This window comes from Haemaphysalis longicornis, unplaced genomic scaffold, assembly GCF_048455015.1.
Source record: "Haemaphysalis longicornis isolate Haplotype H1 unplaced genomic scaffold, Haemaphysalis longicornis Haplotype H1 scaffold_1, whole genome shotgun sequence".
NCBI lineage: Eukaryota > Metazoa > Arthropoda > Arachnida > Ixodida > Ixodidae > Haemaphysalis > Haemaphysalis longicornis.
The window spans coordinates 295,961,250-295,983,151 of record NW_027526203.1 but is presented as its reverse complement, the minus strand read 5'-3'; the positions used below and the strand labels follow the sequence as shown (position 1 = coordinate 295,983,151).

The window sequence follows — 21,902 nt, the reverse complement described above, 5'->3', positions numbered from 1 at the left end:
AAAGCTGTCGTACCGAAATTCGCCATTTGTCGGGCTTCTAAGCCACCTCGAGGCAGCTTCAACATGCCGTAGCCGTTGAAGAAATTCTCGTCTCTAGCGCTCCCTTCACTAGAAACAAACCCCCTGTTTTCGCGCAGAAATGATGGGGCTACGGCATAAAAAAATTGCCCCGTTTGACTTTGTCGTAAACATAATTCACGCGGCCCTTCCTGTGAAATTTTGGACGTTTTGGGGCGTGAAATAACGGAGCTTTACGCAAGGATGACGCTTCTGAAGGTTAGGCGAATTGCGAGGAAGGTTTTGAAGAAAATGAATGAACGAAACTGCGCAGAAAAAAAAAATTTAGAACCTAAGTCTGCTTACGTGCTTTGAAGACGAAAGCTTAGTGACTATTAAAGACTTCTTTACTGCTGCATTGTTTTCGCACAACTTTCTTGGCCTTTGTTTCTTACTCTTTTGACGCGAATCAGGGAGACTGGCCGCCGCAATTCACGCGGACGTTTCCTCACAGGCAGAGCTCGCTTCCGCAGGCACTTGCCGCCACGTTCGCCTGTCCCACGGCGCGCACTAGGCTTATTAGGGGCGAAGCACCTTAAGGCCGAGCTTTGTCCGGCCTCCGGCGTCCGTGCTCACGGCACAGCACCGTGCCAATCGAAACATCTGTGAACAAAAGGTTCACAAAAGGTCAACAAGAACAAAATAACAGGTTCACAAAAGATTAGAGAGAGAGAGAGAGAGAGAGAGAGAGAGCACCATGTAAATCGAAACATATGTGAAGAAAGGGTTAACAAAAGGTTTACAAGAACAAAATAAAAGGTTCACAAAAGGTTAGAAAGCGAGGGAGAGAGGGCGAGAGAGATGACAGCACCGTGTAAATCGAAACATCTGTGCACAAAATGTTCACAAAAGGTTAACAAGAACAAAATAAAAGGTTCACAAAAGGTTAGAGAGAGAGAGAGCTAGAGAGAGAGGGGAAGAGAGAGGTTGAGCAGTTTCGCGTGGCTCCTGGAGAGCCGTGCTGCGCATGCGCGAGGAGCATTGGATTGGATTGGATAGAAATGGATTGTATTGGATTAGATTAAATTGAATTGTATTGGATTGGATTGGATTGCATTGGAATTGTATGTACTGTACACACGCGTTGCCACTCATTTACATGCGTGAGTGAGCAATGCCACGGGTGATTTACGGTAAGAACGATCCCCAGTGCTTCCGCCCACTCGTCTTCATTCACTTCGTGGAGATGCGTGAATTTTATTTTGTTCCCCCCTCTCCCAGGTTGCCGAGTTGGCGCAGTGGTAAAGCACTTGGATCCTGTACCGAAAACTCGGGTTCAATTCCCGCATGAAACCCGAATGAGTGTTTATTTATTTATACTTCTCTTTACAGCAGTAATCATTTTAGTGCCATTCGTTGATGAACCGACGACGACGACGATGGTCACTTTTCGCGTTTGATGAGATATCTAAGGCTTTCGTCTTAATAATATGTGCTAGTCGAGAGGATGGATACGATACCAGTGTGGTTTATGTGGCTGTGTTGATGCTTTTAGGGCTGTTTATGGCGGTGGCTAAGTGGCTATGGCGTTGGCCTGCTGAGCCCAAGTACGCGGGTTCGATTCCCGGCCGCGACGGCCGCTTTTCTGATGGAGGCGAAAAGCAAAAACGCCCGTGTGTTCGAGATTTTGGCGCACGTTAAGGACCCCCTGCAGGCGGTCAACATTAATCCTGAACCCTCCACTACGGCGCGCCTCATCGCCTGTGTAGCGTCGGCGCGTTCAACCCACAATCAATCAATAGCGCTGTTTCTGAAAGCGATAACACTGGAAGGTACCTTCATCTTGAAGGCGGTGTTCATTTCAGTGCCGATTAGGCACATGGCGATTATACACGCCGGAGTACCTCACTGAGCGATCATAGTTACACTTTTTTTTTTGCAGGAACAGACGCCCACGCATTTAACTTGCGGAAAACCAACATAGAACCAAGTTTTTGTAACAGATGAAATATTTCGCAAAAAACATCCTGTGGGCCACTTTGACATAATTGATGCAGTGATTTACTCTACACTCATTTTAAATGTTTCCGGTCAACATTGAGCTGCGTAGAAAATTCACAACTGTGGTTTTCACACAAACACGTGAGTTAATGATCAATCCCTTTGCCTATGTATTCCCACAAAAAAGCTGTAGGGCATATGCAGTTTGGCACAGTTTAGAAAATATTTTCTTTATTATTTGCTTAACAAATGTAGGGTTGCTAATGGCATATTAATTTCAAAGAAAAATAATAGAAAACGCATGGTACGCCAGCATTTCGTTTCGTTTGGCGGCAAATGGTAATCCAATTCAGCGAAACGGCCAAGACCAACATATCTCTATCCCAGTCATATGACTCGCAAGGTTCTTATGGGCCTTCCGATCTCCACATGCAAACCCTTCTCAATTTAAATGACTCTCGAATCCCCTTCGTTCCAGCATCATCTGCCTTGCGGAGGCCAGGCTCCGGCTGCCTAGGCAGTGCAAGGGGTTCCGAAGCAGGCGAGCCAGCAGTCCCGTCAGCACGGAGTAAGAAGCTTGGCGAAAGCTCCAACACAACGAAAAGTTCGCGTTCGGGGTTGTTGCTTTCGCTGAGCGCCGAAACGAGCCGAGCCTTAACCGACGCTGTAACGATGGAGAGTGGATAGCAATACGACGGCGCCTCCGTAAGTCTGGTGAAACATAAAACGAAAACTAGGAACCGGGGGCTTCGCGCGTTGGCTGCATGCGGCAATGTGAAGTGGTGAGTAACGCTTTGCCTCTAATAAGCCGCGCAATCGGCTAATCAAGAGATGTACACCGATGTTGCCACGCGCTTTAAAAGAAAACACAGAACACTTCACATTCCAAAATGTACGCACAAAACAAAAGACAGGCATTAATTGGCATGACCAAAGCTGATCATGTATGCAGTGTTGAAGGCGAAGATTGACAACTTAACCTTGTTATGCGTTTATGTTGCTGTACGGTACAGTAGATTTCTTTGAGCGTGAAAAGTACCCACAGAAATTTAAACCACGTTCAACTCGGCTCAGCGGTGTAATTGGGGGACAAAAATATTTAGCGAATTTTATGGCTTCATTGCGAACACAATTACGGGTATTTTAGTGCCGAAGTATTCTCTCCCGCGCTCTTTTTTTTTAAATATTCTTCGACCAAACAACTTCTTCGCCTGCGCATCGTCACCCGGTGCGTTGTGCGTATCTCGACGTTATACCGTATGCAAATGTTGGCGCCCAGAACTGTTCTTTGGGCCGAGAAAGCTCTAGTGCGCAGTGTGCTTTCATTTTTTGAAAGTAATGGTGCGAAGAAAGCTGAGATAGTATAGCATAGAAATGTGTAAGGTAATAGAAAAACGATGTTCGCGTCCTACGATTAGTTCTCGGACACCATACTGCAGTTTTCTCTGTTTGCTTTCGTCCTGCTCAGGGGAAAACAACGAATGGTCTATGTCCTGGTCAGCGCAGTTCACACGCGAAAGAGCTTTCTTTTTGTGAATTTTCCCCATGGGGCTCCGTTAGAGATATCTACACCGTCGAGTATGGCCGTGAAGATAGACGACGTCACCACAAACCAAAATGGCACAAAGAGCGATGCGGCCCAGTTTCTTCAATGTGTTCTCTGAGTTCTTTATGTTCTGCGCAGTTCATTTCTTGTTTGCCCAGGCGTGTGCTCTTTGCATTGCAACTGTTACCATGCAGGCCCTGCCTGAACACTTTTTCGGAATACAAAGAGTTGCGCACAACATTTGAACATTTAATTGTGGGATGAAGGTAGCGCGCTTATTTAAATGGTTTACTGCATCTCGTAATTAAATTGTCAGGACAAATTAATCCGCCACCATTCTAGTAAATTTTCAGTAGATCTTTTCTCAACGTACTCGGCGAACTCATGTTATTGTTTTCACTACGGTAATCTGAGGGCCATCTCTTTTTTTTTTTTCATCCTTATAAATGTGCACCGATAAATTCATTCCGTGTACGGCGTCAGTGTTTATACGGCGTAACGACTGAGTGCCTGAGTTTTCTTAGTGCACGTATTTGCGCGACCAAGGAGTATTGAAAGATCCATTTTTTAAATATAATTTCTATTCCGCAACTTGGCGACGTCGTCTGAGACGACCCACTGCCAAGTCCAGAGCATGCGCTCTTTGCGGATTGGCGAGATTGCCTGAGCTAACACGAATTTCACAAAAAACATTGAAATCTTCTAACAGTAAAAATGAAACTACATGATATACAACAGCTGTGCGAACTAGTGAAACTTCATTGGAGTGGTTCGTGAGGCAGCACCGAAGGAATGCTGGTGTTTTCTTTCGTTCCAGCTTTTGAAATAAGGCCCCCGGCTTTCACACACGCAGTGGAATACAACATTATATTATAGTTGGACAACACAAGCCAGCCACAAATGAACCTGCGACGAGGTCATTTCTGTGCACGTGTCTGCTGTTCAAACTTAGAAGACTGGGATATCTTCCCTTCAGTCGAATGCCACTGCAACGTCGCTATGGGAAATTTTGTTGGCCGCCCACGAAGAACCTATTGCGTTATCCTCTTATTAACTATAAAAGCCTCACAAAAACAGAACTCCATAGTTACGCTCCATAGAGGAAATGAAACATTTCGTGAGTTGAACACAATACTGCCACAAACGAATGTTCAGCAAATTTACTGTAGCGCCGCTTAACGATAGAAGGAACTAGTTCGCTGGCACACGAGGAAAGTGAATACTACAGTTGCACAACGTGCCCGCTCCGCAAACAACTCAATAGACCCTTCTAGTTTCTAGATAAGACATCCAAACACTGTTAACAAATTAATGACCGTAAAAGGCGGAAAAAAAATCATGCTGAATTTATTTTTGCGCCTCCACACAAATGCGCAAATGTAACTTGATAAAGGTCTGCACATAAAGGCATATGTGCCTTCGCGCAAAAAGAAAAATCTACCTACCCAGGTATCTAAAGGTATACCTATAGCGGTATCCAAAGGTCTGCACACACAGGCACATGTGTCTACAAAAGTATCATACACCTAAGAGTATTTCACCGAACACACAGGGCCCACTTTTCATGCTTCTTCGCTGTTCTCGCTTGTCACAGTGCATTTTTTGAGGTCATGACGTTTTATCGCTGTACGGATCAGACACGGGCTCTTTTGTTATGGGCTCTTTGGACCCGTCCTCCCCTCATTCGTGGGATGTCGTTTTGTCACTGCGCAAGTAAAACCTTGTTGATGGTTTCGTTTCGGTTTTCTAGCGAATTAGCCATTCGCTCTTTGGCAATCGGTGAATGTGACGTACGAAGCAGAAAACAAATATTAATGATGAGAGAAACAAGATCGAAAAAAATGCCTTTACACGTTGAACGCGCGAGAAGTATTCACAGCTTGAGAGTTTGGGACATTGCGGAGTCTTTCCCGCACACCTGTCATGACATCCCAGCCCCCGCCGTTGTCAGTCCTCGTCAGTCGGAAAATGAATGGCGCGAGCCACTGCGGAGAGGAGGGATTCAGGGAAGCGAAGGTATTCAACCCCTCACCGCCCATCGATTCAGACCGACGAGCGAGTCCGCCCTCCTGCTGTTTGTGGGTCGAACGGACTCGCCCAGACGGCTCTTCGACTCAACCTCTCCGCTTATGCATGGGTGGGTTTAGTTGAAAGAAACATGTTCATCTCAACTCAACCCGCCCTCTACGGGTCGGCCCGGGCGTTGCCTCCTAAGAGGAATTAGTGGCGGTGATCGTGAAGGGTTACGAGATGGGCGCTAGCTACTCGCGTAGCCGCGAACTGCGTCCTCACCTCTCGTAGCACGGTAGTTCCTGATCATTCATACATTTGAGCCGAAAGAAAGCGGCTGCGGCAAAGGGAGAAGGTTTAATTTCTTATGCAGGGGGGAGAAAGGGGTCAGCAGCCCCACAGTGTCCTATAATAGGTTGCGGCAGTTATGGTGAGTGAAAGGAGACGCTCAAGATGCGCTTTCTGTTCAGTCAACCATGCATCTTTATCCACTAGTACACTCACAAGGTGAGGGGCTCTTAAATTCGTTCACGCATCTAAAGAATAATAAAAAATTACATTGCCATTTATTTCCCCCATAACGCAAAATATTGTTGGATTTGAAAACATCTATAGCAGATGAAAACAAACAGCTCTACCCATGCGGCTATTCAGAATTTTTAAGATTTCTCATGCACGTGCTTAATACAAAAAATACTCTGAAACTAATGTGGGATAGTGAGTATTGCTTGAAAGGTTTAAATGAAACATACAGACAAAATGCAAATTTGTTTCATACGAAAGATGGCCTCGTTAGAATAACACTGACCCCTATTTTAACGTAAACTTCACTCAAATAAGCTACATGATTAGGAAAAAAGCGAATGGCCATGCGACCCACTAGGTCATTTCCCGCACTAGAACCTATGACGTATTAGGGACAGCTGTGCGACTGGCTGCGGCCAAACAATTTCAACGCAAATTAAACAGGGGTTATAAACTTGTAGAACGAACTATTTGCGCTTAAATTTAATGCATATTCTTTTTATAACAGTTAGGATGGTGGGATAAACAATGGAAGTTACGAACGCAGACTTAAGCATAGAAGCACCAGTGTGTACTGCGCACACTATGCCGTTTATAGCTGCACAGCCATCCGGCGCATTGAGCTTACACTGGCCAACTGGCATAAGCGACATTGTCTTCTGTGACTCTGTTTGTCCAGCAGAACTAATGTTTCACGAAACGAGAGCTATAAACCGTAACAAATATTATGCAGGCACGAATCCAGTCAAAAACGAAGTGAGGGTGGACAGTGTTCCCGAGCGGTATGGTGGCGATCTAGGAAGACCTACAGCAAAAACAAGGCGTTTCGCCGTTTGCGGCAGCCGTAATCCGCATACTTGCGTTCGCTTCAGTACTTGTCCTGGATACGTCACCACAGACGTCGCGAAACACGCGATTCAGCAGGAGAATCATAATTATGGCCTAAATGGTTCAAATTCTCAGTTAATACAGCATTGTTTAGTGTCGGACAAGCGCTGGGAGCAGTATAAGACACCAAATCTTCCTAATAAAACAAACTTGTATTTTGTCTGCACGGCCCTTTTAAACACACTCGCAGGCCGTGCGCTACCCTCACATCCTTTTTTCTGCGAAACACGCAAGTTCTTACAGGATTTATTTGTTTGCCGGTCTGGTTTTTTTTTTTTTTTTGGGGGGGGGGGGGGTCATTCAGTTCAGTCGACACTGCCTTTGTAATACCTGACGCTGTGGGATGTGAAACAAACACACCTAGGCCAACAGCAACGAAATTTTCGGCTCCTTCATGCAATGCACTATTTTCCGGTAGTATTACCTTAAAAGGTGCTACCTGCAAAATTTGGAGGCCCAAATATGCGTCGCTGCATCGTAAACGAAGATCAAAAATGCTCTTTTCAAAACGAAACCGGAAAAAAAGGGCGGCCATTACGGCCGGCCGGAAGTGACGTTCACTCAGGAATCGAGTGGGCGCAGCCGGCGGACTCTCCCACGGCTGCCTGCGAGAAGGCGGTGCGCATTCGATGTATTTCGAGTCGTCCGTTTTTTCAAACACTTAAAACTTGCGCGAAAAGGAGTTGGGGAGTTCGTGCAACCATTATTGCTTCGCTGTGAGCTGCTGAGACGGGCCTATAATCGTCCGGTTAAACGAAAACAGCCATCGCGAGGCGTCGGGCCGAAGCTGGGAGCTAGGAAATAGGTACACAAAAGGCTGCAGTGTTGAGCGCTAGATAGGCGCCGGCACAGCCGATATGCCCTGTGCCGATCTAACCATTCTGTGTTTGTGAGAGAGAGAAAAAAAAGCTACCGTGGGAGGAAAGCGTCGAAACATGCCGGCTAGCGTGTAAGAGTTCGGTTTCAGCGCATGTTATCAAAGTTCAAATCCAGAGTTGTATTATTTTTGTTTACACGGGCAATTTTGTTACTGTTCGCAGGATGGCCGCGATAAATCAGGGTGCCCGCGCCAAAGCACTGCAGTGTCTTCGCTGACGTCGTGAAGCTGTGACCTTTCCCGAGGCCCAATGCTGCCAAATGCACCCCCCTTTTTTATCTGTTTTTTTTTCTAACTGGTGAGAGAAATGTTGCCAACAGGGGCTAGCTTTTATTTGATTTTGACGAAGTTTGAACTGAATCGATTCCGTGCAGTGCGCCGCGTCTGTACTTGTTCGCACCCCGACCGGCGCGATAACCGTGACAACAGCGTATCGCCTCGCGTGTGCTGTACTCGAACCACTCGCGCTCTCGAATTCGAGTCGATCGGCCGCGATCGTGTAGTCATAGAGTTTCATACAATAATAATTGTTTTTGTATGAAACTCTATGCGTGCAGTGGGCCGCATAGCTACCTGCCGTACTCATTCGCGACCCTACCGGCCGCGACAACAACGTACCGTCTCGCGTCGGCCTTTCTGCGTATTGCGCACTCTAGAGAAGCCCGGCTGCGAGGTTGCAGTGCGCAGCACAGCTGCCGTAGTCGCTCGCGCGCCGACGCACCGACCAGCCGCGCCAACAGCGTAGCGTCTCGCGTAAACTGTACCACGGCCGGGCTAGAGCGGCGGCGTGCGTTGTGTTGCAAACGCGCGCACGCCGCCGCTGTAGCCCGGCCGTGGCCATACACGCGTCTCGCGCGCTCGTCGAGTCGACCGAGAGCCTGCTGCCGCCGTCGCGACCACGAAATCGGCCGTTGTGCAACTGCCGTACTCGCTCACCGACGGCGTATTGCCTCGCGTAGACCGGCCCCGGCACTCCTTCGAATTTGCCATATGTCTCGGCAACCCAGCGCTTCTTTAGCTGCTCGCATTACGGAAACGTGTGAAAGCAATTATTCACCCAACATGCACAAATTATGCTGCTCCCCCGCGCGAGCCCGCTCGTTAAAGGGCTACTGAGGAGAGGCGACGGCCGCTCGGGAGTCCTGACTGGAACGTCACATCCGGAAGTTCGCCGCAGTGACGACCAGTTGTGGCGACGCTCCGCTAGGTGCACGCTGAACCGCTGGAGTGGCGTGTTTTCGAACGGTTTTAATAAAAATACTGCGCGTGTATGGACTTTAAAATTAGGTCACAAGAGACTTTAGTGGTATATACCACACGTTGAAACAGAATTTGGGGCAGGTAAATTTTCGTTTCAGTTGGCCTTTAACAGGACAAGATCCAGATTAAAGGCACAGCGGAGGAAGCACACATTCTTGTTTTATATAAAAAAACTAACATATCATTACTCACTTAACTTTTTCCAACAAAGATCGACAAACTTCAAGATTTCCTGCTTCTAAAGTTCGAGGTTGTCATTAGTAAGGTAATAGGAACAGAAGAATATTTGGGTTAACCCCGTGCTGGCAACTCGGCGGAGCGATCAAGCGGAATCACAGGCGCCACTACGATCGCACAGTCATGTTTACTGTCGGTATTCTTATAGGCTACCGCCATTCACACAAAGCAGCCACTTGGACGCAACCGGAAATTATGAGAAAGTGGCTGGTAAATTTTTATTTTTGTCCGCATTGTCCAGCTTAATTGTTCGAAGATGTCGCTAATTTTGGCATGATTGTTATTGGGCCGTGGCAGTCTTTCGGATGTATGAGACATGCATTTTTCTACGTGATCCCTTTAACAACACAAATATCTAAAATAGGGACAACTCTATGCCTGCGAACTTGCCTGACCCACTGTTATTACACACAACCACGTTGGGATACGCACGGATGGACGACATAAGATGGAAATGGAACATTCACCCGAACTGATCGTGAGGCTACAAGGAAAACGGCACTTCAAGAGAGATGATACCAGCGCATCGTGAAAAATCAATAGCAACCGAGTACGAACAAAGAAACGAAGAGGAGACGGGTAAGAGAGACGGCACATATATTGAAGTGATTGTAAAAGCCATGGCTCACCTGTCACAATTATGAAACAGGTGCCGGACTTAAGATCAAGCGCTTTCACTCTGTCCTTCGTGTCTGGAAGCCCTTCGAAAGCTACAGTTATTGCCAGCACTCAATGACGGAACTGCATGATTTGCTTTCTGCAGCAGAAACTCTTTCAGTCTGCTTTTGTGGTGTTTTATTATTTGAAGTGGCCATGGAATGTGATTATTGCTACAACTGAAAGGAAGCTTATTAATAGCCTCAATGTGAATTAAATGACGTCGCTTAAGCTCACAAACAATTCCCAAAGTTAGAAAGAAAGAATAACCTTGTGAGTGAGTTTCTAAATTATGGGATGTGCGTGCAGCAGTAATGCCTGGCTTGGGCACTTCGTAGAAACCAAATTTATGTACTACTGAAGGCGCTTGTTGACTACGATCTAAAATCATTCCAGATTTTGAAAAAAAAAGAAGAGAAAAGTTCCACAGGAGACCTTTAATATCACCGTAAGGCGCGCTTGAAAAACCTTGATAATAGATAATCCCCACCTATCACTTCAATCGCGCCACTACTAAATGCCGAAGAGTCAGTCCTTCCAGATAAAAATTTCGCTCATTCAGTCCTCACTTCCGGTGTTTGCAAACAACCGTATTTTTTTAGTAGAGCAATCCATAAGCGATCAATACCCCTAAAAAAATTCTGTGGGTTCGCTTCGTCGCATTGCGCTGGGATCACCAATTGATGCGACCAAAGGAGCATTAGGGATGAATGACGAGTAAGAAAAGCTTTATCTGGTCCGTGACATTAAGCAACGCAAGCGGTCACGCTCACATTGGATAATTTCACAGCGAAGATAATATTTTTAGCAGTCAACGCTGGTCACAATGATTGATCATTCTGCAGCGCACCGTGGCGAAACGAAACTCCCAAAGTCTTTAAGGTCAGATTTTAACTGTGGTCTTGGTAATATCACTGTTGTTCACTAAGGCATGGACAAAATCAATACACTTCCCGTCAATCAAACGCTGGCTGAGGCAAGTCCTAACAAACGATTTTATTCATCGCTGTCGCACACACCAGCTTCAGAAAGTGATCAACAAAACATTTTTTTTCTTGAGCATATGACCTTTTTTGTAACTAGAAGCAGTAGAAAGAATGTGCCTCCGACGGGTTCCTATCGACTGCCGAAACATGACGAAACAAAACAAAAAAAAAACGCTTGTGTCCAGTCCTACAAAGTGCTAAGAAAACCTATGGTATAAGGCATGGGTGTCATTCCGCTTTTCTTGTTTCAATTTTGCAGCGTTTACTGCGGGTAAGTAAATTGCGAGTTATCTTTAATTTTATTTTGATTGGTGTGCTCACTCTGATATTGTTTTTTACTCCCAACTGGCGGTTATTTCTCATGCAAAGTACAAGTACTAGCGCTTTCAGAAGTCTCCAGTGTCATCGGCACTAAATCTATCTATTCATTTATTGTATGTTTCCAACCCTGGTTAAGTGTTAAGCTTTTTGTAAAAATAAATAGAAAGGATCATTAAAACACACATGCCGTTCGAATGCTGCGATTCCAATAACAATACGTTCATTCTAGGGAGATTCCCTCGACCACCTTCGCGCCTTTTCGGCGTATGTTACGTGCCCAAGCAATCTTTGCGAACGGCTGAGCAAATGTTTCTTCGCTATTCTCTGTCATAAATATCACGCCCGCATTTTTCTACTGGTGTTCTGCATGCAGGCGCTCCCCGTGGGAAATTTCAGTTTTCCAACAAACTAGAATCTCTCGCGACTCAAGAAATCGTTGATCGCTTGGGAGCTGCGCCACCCTCCATTTTGAAAGCATACGCGCGGAGTATGTCGCGTGGGCATGCAGGCGCATAAAATGAAAGGTCGAGAGCTTTTCTGTGGCGCAAGCACAGCCTTTTTCTATAAGCGCGTAAATAGTTGATGGCGGTTTCATTTCACGAGCCTTCCCCAGTAAAATCAACAGTTATTGCGTATTCGCACGACAGGTGCATTCACGGGCGGATTCGCGACGTAATGACCTCGAAAGCGTAGATGGTGGATGGTGGCTTCACTTCACGTCTGCCCCGCAGTAAACTGAACCGTTATAGTGTAGTCGCATGGCAGACACGTCCGTAAACGGATCCCAGACGCAATTAGCTCGCCGCCGACGGCATTCTGGCAGAAAGAATCAACACGTGCGGATCAGAGTAGTAAATGGCAGAGCAGGGGACTCTCCAGTCCACACTCATATCAGATGCTGTCACCGGACTAGTATGAGGGTTGCCGCAAAGACAGAGATAGCGCGACAACGATGGTTTCTAGAGATGGATCCTGGTGACAAGCAGCGATCTGGATGTCTAGACACTTTTGGCCTCCACAGCCAATGCTGCCCGCTCATCACATGGCTTCCTGAAATAGAGAACCACTCCCACTTCACCGGCCCCGTAAAACGCTTTTTACTGCTACTGCTACTAGCAGCGAAGAATTTGTCCGAATGTAATGAAGGGACCGCAAGGAAATTACGACAGTACGCACACGGCGGCCGAGAGATGCCAACCTATACCTAAACTAACTTGGTGCAGCGGCTCATCTGTGAGGCGGGAAGCGTGGACCGGCACAACCAACAATCCGCAGAATAAGGGACTCAAAAAGCGTGTTGTCTGCATTCTCCTGGGGCACTGTTTCCGACTTCACCCGATAATCAAAAAGCATTCCAGTGCCCTCGATTGACTCACTCCTCAATCTGTAATTCGATCAGCGCGGTAATGAACAAAACCGTCGTTTCGCGTTTTTATTATTCTTTCTTTTCAGATCGTATGAATCAGAAGCCTACTTGAATAAGTATGGACGTTGGCTGCTCCGTAATGGCAAACGTACTGGCGTAATGGAAAGCGTACTTCCATCTCATAATGCTGTTACATAAAACCACACTACTACAGTCAAACCCGTTTATAGCGAACTGCAATATGCACCGCGATTAGTTCGATATATCCAATAGTTCGATATAGCCGAACCCGCCTATATAACGAGCTTATTGTTACGAGTTCGCCATCCGCGGGAGCGCCCCCCCTCCCCCCTCCCCAACTCCGCGATCCGCGTATGCAGAAACGAACACAGTACAGTAGCCATTACCATACCAAAATAATCCATTTTTTGCAAGCAATAAAGCTACTTTCCGCCTTAACTGTCAACGTTGCAAAAAAAAAAACGGTGATTTTTGCTTTCACTTTCGTTTTGGCGGCTCCAACTAGCATAGCATTCTCTACATGAAACATTGTTTGCACCAGTTCGAGTCCGCGTCCTCAAATATAGGCAGCATTAACGGAGCCCATCGACTGCCGAACGCGCTTCATTAAAAGCGTCGGACGGATTTCACTCTCGATATCATCGGGAACGTTGTTGAGCTCTTCCCACAGTTCACCGATGCTGCTGTCTCCATCCGGACTCGCTGACTGGGCGCGTTCCGTCGCGAGTCCCGCGCGTCGGAAACCGTTACGGAAAGTATTGGGCGCTACGTCGCACCGTGCCAGGCGCTATGTCTCAGTCGCGGCTCTTGCTCCGTGGTCGCGGCCGATCCACATCTCAATCACCGCTCCGAGATCATGCATTTCGGCAGCCATTCAGGCGCCCAGAGTTCGATATATCGGATGTGAACTTCGTTATAAGGAATATGTTTCCCATGTATTTCCGTAACTGAAATATTTTTGTTCGATATATAGCATAATTCGCTCAATCCGGGTTCGTTATAGCTGGGTTTGACTGTAGTTCATTACTAAGCGCGAAAACAAGACATGAAACGCTATCGTGTGTGCTATACTCATCGTCTTTTGACTCAGATGCGGCCCAACTGGTGATTCATGCGCTGATTTTAAAAATTGCAAAGGACCTCTAAGCATACCCTTGTTAGATAAGAACGAGAAAGCGTTTCCTTTGGTTAAACTCGTCGTCGAGTCTTCCGCTAACGTCGACGCAAAGCGTACAACCTCGCTATCAATGCTGCTGCGATACTGCCTCTACAGAAGCTGAAGGTCAACCTTATTGCAGGGGAAAGTTCTGATGAACGGACTTTTCTTTGTGTTTTATTTTTCTGATGCAAGCGCTGCGAAACACAGCGCAGCCAATAGTAATTGAGCGCGCTCAAGAGATAGGTGTTTTGTGAACGCCTTGCGGACGCCAGCCGGGTGCGCGCTTCCACCAACTTAGCTAAGTAACGCTTTCGCGTTAAAAATTTACACGGTAGCGCACGCAACGGCGGCTACCACTAATTTACAGCCCTAAATGATCCCGAAATTTCTCGGCAAATTTTGGTGCAATAGAAACCGCAGGTGACTTCCCCCGAAGTGGACCCGCCTGAAATTTTCGCAAACTAAAGTTGATAACGCTTTACGCGATTTTTCCCGGCAAATGTTTAAAAAACTAGACTTAGCAATATATTCACAAAGAGAGTACAGTTAAACCTGGGTGCAACCAAGTTGACAAAAGTTCGCAATTTTTCGTTACATGCAGGTTTTTGTTACAGGTAGGTTTCGAGTTAACAAACTTAAGTAATATTTTTTGCAGTTTGATGTTTTTCGGTGCCTCAACGCGTTTCGGGAACCAAACGTGGGTGAAAGGGCGCCTTTTTGCGAACTTGATGCTCTTTACCGCACTCACAATTGTTAGAAGTGCTATCTGGGATACTCTACCAGGCGTCGACACTCTCCTTTCTCGCCGTCCCAGACGCCATTTAAAATTGTGAGCTTGTCTTGAAAAGACACAACTTTTCGTTTTCTGGCAGCAGAACTCATCACCGACGAACCGATACCGCAGACAGCATGAGAGACGTGGCGAAGCTACACCTGGACTATGGGGCACGCTGCAGTCGAAGACCAAGGATTACTTTAGAACACCTGAGAATTTTCAAGTGCCCGGAAATTTTGACACACGGGAGTTTTCGTTTTCGCCGCAGTCTGTGGAATGGCTTCCGGTGCAGAGATCAAGCCAGCGTCTTCGAGCACGACGCCTTAGCCACTAACCCCCCCCCCCCCCTCTTCCGCTTTGTCTGACGGGGGAAATACGTTTCTTTTTGATAATTTTTGTCGTGCAGAGCAGAAACACGAAATTCCACTCCCATGTTTTAAAATTATCTAATATCTGCCAATAAAGCAACCTTAAACTCTATTTGGAGTTGCTTAATGACCTCAGACCGCAGCAATAATCCATATTTGATTGACTGAGAGCACCTGGCATATTTAGAACTGGCGGCAAAGGTTGCTTCGCTGACTTGCAACTTTTTTTAGGTGCGGCGCATCTCTTGCTCTGAGGCATGTCCCTCCTGCGTCGTCATCGGCGGCGGCGGCGTCCGTCCGCAGCCCTCCTCCGTTCGCCTCTCCCACAGCTGTGTGCAACACTCTCACTCCGGCGCATTAGCATAACGACAGCTGGCGCGCTTGGTTGGCGCGCGCTTCGCTGCGTTAACGCTGCGTTAACAGCTGCTCCGGTGCGCATGTGCGCTCATGCGCGACTCTCCTCCGCGGTCTCCTCTCCTTCAACCCACTGGAAACGCCAATTGAACCCCCAGATGCGCCGCATCACACCAGGGTTCCCTCGCGGGGAGATGGAGGCAATTTTTCGTAAGAGCCTCATATTTTTACGCAAGAACTTTGTGCCATTTGTAGCGATTCGCCGCCATCAGCTCCCCAAAATCAGGATGTGCCATCGAACATGCGAATCTAGCGGTCATTTGCAACGGCACTGATGCTGGGGTGTATAGCCGTGATTTATAGTTATGATTTGGAATCTCGCAGGCGCGACATTTTTAAGACATTGGTGGTGTTAATGTTGCTCATGCACTCCAGCTACTATTCATTCGTTTTAACTACACATCGACGTTGGAGTACATGCTTTGGGAGCATTAATGAAATGATTCCCAGTGCAACCTCTTCTTCGTCATTTCCGCAAGAAGTCCTGCCTTTTATTTTACCTAAAGGTATCAACAATGAAAACTCACAGATGGTCACTCCACGCTGATAGGACCTGCAGCGAATGCTGTCGGCGTACGGCTGTGCGATTACACTGCCTATCTGAAGCGAATGTTTCGTGCTCTAGACCACGAAGCTGCGGCTTCTAAAAAAGGAAAAAAAACGAGCGTAAACATGTGCTGTATGTCTATGTGTAGGCATTGACCTGAGGCAGATGACATCCCAGAAAGATACTCTTTCGGTCAACCCACCGTATGGACATGCGTCATGTGTCTTGTGTGCGCAGGCACGCGTCTGGAGCAGCTGTGACGTGTATTTCCAGTTGCGCCGAAATCCACGAACCAATATAAATTTCTCTTCCACCTCCTAAACCTCCAAACAGGCCACAAAGTTTGCATTCTAAACCAGTAGTTAAGGCTTGTTATCAGCGAACGTTAATGGACGAGTGTTCATCAATCCCCCGCCGCGGTGGCTCAGTGGCTGAGGCGTTGGGCTGCTGAGCAGGAGGTCGCGGGTTCAATTACCGGCCGTGGCGGCCGCTTTTCTGATGTAGGCGAAAAGCAGAAACGCCCGTGTGTACGAGATTTCGGCGCACGTTTAAGATCCCCAGGTGGTCAAAATTAATCCGTAGCCCTCCACATACGGCGCGCCTCATCGCCTGCGTTGCGCCGGCGCGTTAAACCCTACAATCAATCAATCAATTAATTAATAAGTGTTCACCAATTCTGCCCGAGACGCCGAAGGGCCTGGGTTTGGTCTCCAAAGTCTCCTAAGTGTCCGAAGCATTTTGTTTTTCAGATCTGTGCTCGGCAGCCAATTATCATTGATACTGATGACTCGCGCACGGCGATACACACACACACGGCGACAGACACACGCCGAGGTAAATATTCCACCTATACACCTTTTTTTGCTGAGAGCAGAGAGCTGACATTTTAAAGCACTGGCACGCTACCTTGCCCGCGACCTATATTCTAACCACCTTATCTTATGCGGCCGGCTCGGGAGCATTTTGCCCAGCATGCGTGCTTATCTATCGCACTTTAGGACGCTGCACATGCGCGCCCATTATTCGCGGCTACTGCAAGCTCAGTAAAAAGAAAGCGTTCCTCCTTTCCTGTGCGTGCAACGGGCTACAAGTAACGAAAATATCTGGTGTCGAGGTTAAACAAAAAAAGGGTCCCATCTTCGAACAATAAGCTGTCTATGTGAAACTTGACAAGGGGCCCTCGACGTTATCGCTGCTCTGAGATGACCCAACGCTTGCTCGGTTGGAGCTGACATCTTTGCTGTAGTAGCTATGTGTATATTTCATCGAATACAATAGGTGTCGCTGCCTCTAGTTGTCGCTGCAGCGAGCCGTATTTGTCAGTTTTCTTTGTGTCGCATTTAAGTTTCAAATAAGGGGGTTTAAAGCGCCGAAGCTACACCTGGGTTATGAGGCGTCCCGTAGTGGAGGGCTCCGGATTTATTCTGGCCACCTGGGGATCTTTAAGGTGCACCAGAACCTCGCCACACAGGCGTTTTCGCTTTTCGCCTCCATCAGAAAAGCAGCCATCGCGGCCGGGATTGCACCCGGGTCCTCGTGCTCAGCAGCACAACGCCTTAGCCACTGAGGCACCGTGGCGGGTTGCCGTATTTAAGTTGAAACCCTGCATGTAGACCCGCTAGCCTTTCGGTCTATTTCTTCATCGACACAATGAAAATGGAAAACACATTCTGGAAGTCAGGCCAATCCAGAGCAAACGCAACAAGTGAAATCTCTACAAGAAAGTACTATTACTTGTATGCTTGGAGTGCTTCTACTTTTGGTAATATTGTAGCACATTGAAATCATGGACCTTTCAATACTCTTTTCTTACTGTTTTCAATTGACTTGTGTAAAAAAGGTTCATTTAGGTCAAATATACGCAACCTTCAGTTCCGGAAATAACCACCTTATGAGTTTATAATGCATGTCATTGAAATCAGGTCTTTTCGTTTTATGAAAGCTTTTTTAAAAATGATCCCATGTTCCTTGCCGGCAACAAACGAGTCGCTGTTCCTCACCTCGAGCAAAAATGTTCAAGATGTTCATTTTTTTATAAATCAAGGCGAATGAAAGTCCAGCTTCGCGTCAAATTGCGGTGTTGAAATTCCGCGTACTTCAGCCGATATTCGGTTCTGCAGCCCCAGGGGCGGCTACAGCAACAGAGAGTGCATAGTTGCTGGCCATTTACCCAACCGTTTCTCCAAAGCCGATGTTCTCAGCTTGAGCCGGTGTAATTCAGCATGACGCTCCAATGGAGTCCTGAACTGAGGGGCCCACCCCACATTTCGAGGCTCGCCGTACTTTTTTTATTTATTTCTTCTCCTCTGTACGCACCCATGCAAAGCAGTGGTACAGAATCAGAGATTGTGCGCGGTAATAAACAAGTGCTGTCCAGGCCATACAGGCTGGTTTGATTTGAAAGGAAACAAACCAATATTCACTCACGGTGAATTCTCTCCTCACGCCCCAAACAATATATGCTTTGCATGCTTTGAGAAACTCTACAAGGGACCGCTTCCTATTTTTTTAACTGCATTTCCCTTGCTTAGTACCATCAATGCGAGCTACAGACGGAGCGTGTGGAAAGCGCAGCGAAACAAATCGCTGGCTGTATGGACTGTGGTTAATATTTTGAATTAAACGATCTAAAAGGGATTATATCGGTAAATACTCGAGGTAACGTTTCTTTATCGGCCTGCATTGGTTATTGTTTTATTGTTCGCTTATATGAAACATTGATTGCGCAGCCTCGTTGCTCTTATTAGCACGCCATTTTGGTTTTCTAGCACTAAAAAAGCACTACTAAAAAAGTGCGACATTTTACACGAACCTGGGCTCTGCCTAATTGCCCTGAATAACGCAGGAAGTGAGAGAAAACCAGCCTGTCTGGTTAACACATTTCAATGCAGCGCGGGAGGACGGGCAGCAGCGCACTGCTCATTTCTGTCGGGCCGAGACAGTGAAACGGGTGAGCAAAAGAGCGACATGTGTGGCCCACATTCGAAGCCGCGCAGCCTTCCCTAATCTTTCATTGCCGCGAGGTGTGAGGCTTCGCCCTTGGCTCTCCGGCTGCGGTAGCGCGTTGCCGCGCAACATGCGTGCGCGCATTCGATGCCACCTTGGCCGCTGCCGCGCTGTGCGTCGCGGTCACGGTGCCATCGTCGCGCGTCGTCGGCCCATGAACGCGTTGCTTTCGAATGACAGCGAGGCTCGCAGGGATATAAAGATGCATAACATCGGCGCTCCATGTTGCCCGGTTACAAGGCGTCGTAGTTGGTTAGTGCTCTCACACAGAGCTATTTGAACGAAATGACTGCTGGGTGTCGGAGCTGACTGAGACAACGCGCAGTTGGCAGCGGACAGTAATCATCGTATTACAATATGGGCTGGGGCGTGGGCTTCTTCCTTTACAGTTGAGTTAACCAATCGCTGCCGCCATTCTGAGGCGTTTCTGATGTTCTCCGTGCGCACACAATGCAATTTCATCAACGTCCACGATGCAGTTGTGGCGCACCATCCCGCAGTGCATGCGAATGCTGCGCTAAATCACGTTCAGTGAAACGCTACAAGCAGTTTGTAACAGAAACAGGAAGGCGATGCGCATATACAGTCGCTTTCTTCTCCCGTGAGGAGGAGTGCTCTTGGAGTACAAAAAGCTGTTGTATTGCGCCGCCTCTAACTACATATAGGCGTCGTACAGTCGCCAACTTACTTCCGTCAAGAGGACGTATAATACGCACAAATAGAACACTACGGATGGGAAAAATTTATTTCAATTTAAGGTATCACACCGGTTGTAACAAGGCACTTGTTTATTTTTTCGCGGGATATCTCGCTGTTTGTACTAGATGCGAGCACCCTATAAGGATTTCGCATGTGCTGACCTTCACAAAAGAAAATTACCCAGCTGCCAACTGATCCGTTCTGTAAACATATGTACAGAAAGGTATGCGTCAATTTTTCTCTACAGCCACTTTTCATTTCCTTACCTTGCGTCACACCTTTTTTTTTTTTTTTCGCGCTTTAAACGTGTAGTACTTAAACGTATCTCCATGACATGTTAGGGCCAGCGAAGATTCCACGGGCCCTTTGTCACTACTCAGCGCTCTAGATATCAGAGGACAGGTTCACGGCAAGTTCATCTGCTGGCTCCACTCTAAATAGTGACGCTGCCACCAGTAGCAGCCATAAGGAACGTATTAATCCCGCTTTCCCCTTTAGTCAAAATCATAAAAATCTAAAAAAAGTTATGTACGACCACGAAGTGCTCTTTCATTTTTATTTATGCCTTATGTCTGAGCTAACTAACACTTAACTGCATACTGATTGCCGTTCCGATGTGGCTATAAAACAAGCTTGAGTAACAACACTTGGTACTTGAAAAAAGAAAAAAAAAAAAAAAACGCCAGCTCTCGAAGTCTTCTGAAGTAACACTGACGTCAACAACGCGTCGACAACGCAATTTCTGAATCATACGGGTCGCTTCTAATCTACTTTATGACTTTGCCCCCCGAACCCATTTACTCGTCAAACGCGCACTTCAAGCCATTTGACACGCGTCATATCACGAAGAACGTGATGCGTGTCGTTGGCTCGGAGCGAAAGCCTCTCACCTACGCTGGACTAACAACTCTTTCGTCGGAGATTGACGCACAAAAAAAAAGTTTTGCCGGTGCGCAATAAAAAAAAAGGGGGAGGGGCAGAGGCGCGACATCAATCATCCGTTTCCCGGCCGACAGGTGCGCCCATCGTCCGCCGACTCACCGTGAGCGCCCGTGGTGGAGCCCTGGACCGGAGCGCGCGGATGCTCCATCTGGGACGGTGCAGCAGAGGCACGTTGTTCCTCGGCCATGGCGCGTAGCGTACTCAGCCAACGGCTCCCGGCCCGCGAGCCAGACTGGCCTCCGGAGCGCGCCGCCGTCGCCGACGCCAGCCGACGCCAGCGCCGCGGGGTTCCGGCCTGGGGAAGCCGCGGCCTGCGACGCCGCGAGAGTTTGTTTGCCCGCGCGTTTACGAGAGGCTAGTTTACCGCATCCGCTGAATGGGCGCGCAACACTGCCTGATTGCCCCTGCGCCGTTTTCGTGGGCCAAAAGCGCCCAGTTTCTCGTTAAGCCCCGTGTTGCGACCGAACTTTCACGTTGTACGCCCTCTTCGAGGGGTGAACGTCGAAGGGTGATGAGGAGGCCGGCTAGGGGAGGCTTAGCCTCGAGCTTCCCTTGCTTTACTGCCCCGCTTGTTTCGCAGCTGTGCCTCCGTAAAAGTCGTTTATTTTGTACCACGCAGGCTCTCGTTTGTTTTACTCGCTGCCATTCATTGGAATGGTCGCAAAAGCATGGATTTACTTTTGCTGTTTGGTAATTGTCTGGAGAGAGGATGCTCATAAACTTGTTGGAAAGGGGGGGGGGGTACTTGCTGTTTCTTAGTTAGTTTCGAAGTCTCGTGATCACGTACACATCACCCATTTTCCTAACTGCAGTACCAGCAGCCAGCCTTGAGGAAGCAGCCTATTCCCGTGTACGTGTGAAATCAGCGTTCCATTTTTCCTATCGATTTATTTACACAATCTCGGTACCATCCTGGAGAGAGAGGGTTCTTTAATGAGAGAGAGAAGAGATTCTGAAGGCCGAAATTGAATCCTGTATTCGGCGGATGTGCGTGCCGACTGGCGGCGGCGCTTATCGAACGCATCTCCGGTGCACGTCCTGAAGGAAACGTGCCAGATTCTGCCTGGCGCGGGTGTCTTTTTGACTACTGCGCACTTTGAGAGGCATTGTTAGTGGACGTTGCCATGGCGAGCCAATGTGAGCTCAACAGTAGTCGTTATGAGCACACACTCGTAGCACTCATTTTCAGATTTTATCGGCGTCTACGTTGGGTTGTAAGCAGGTCTGGGCTCGCCATATAAACCGGAATGTGCTCCGACACCCGTTTTTGGTGGCACTTGGCACAGTCTCTGCGTAATTG

General features: G+C 47.6%; 1 protein-coding gene across 1 annotated transcript in view; it reads right to left on the bottom strand.

Annotated features, from left to right (window-relative positions):
* Positions 1-20,846, bottom strand: part of LOC144148551 (synaptotagmin-15-like) — a 414,790-nt gene extending 393,944 nt beyond the window's left edge. Inside the window, exon 1 of the mRNA XM_077680073.1 lies at positions 20,702-20,846. Within this exon, the coding sequence (XP_077536199.1) occupies positions 20,702-20,789 (88 nt within the window). The 5' untranslated portion in view covers positions 20,790-20,846. The remainder of the gene's footprint in view (positions 1-20,701) is intronic.
* Between the last annotated feature and the right edge of the window lie 1,056 nt (positions 20,847-21,902).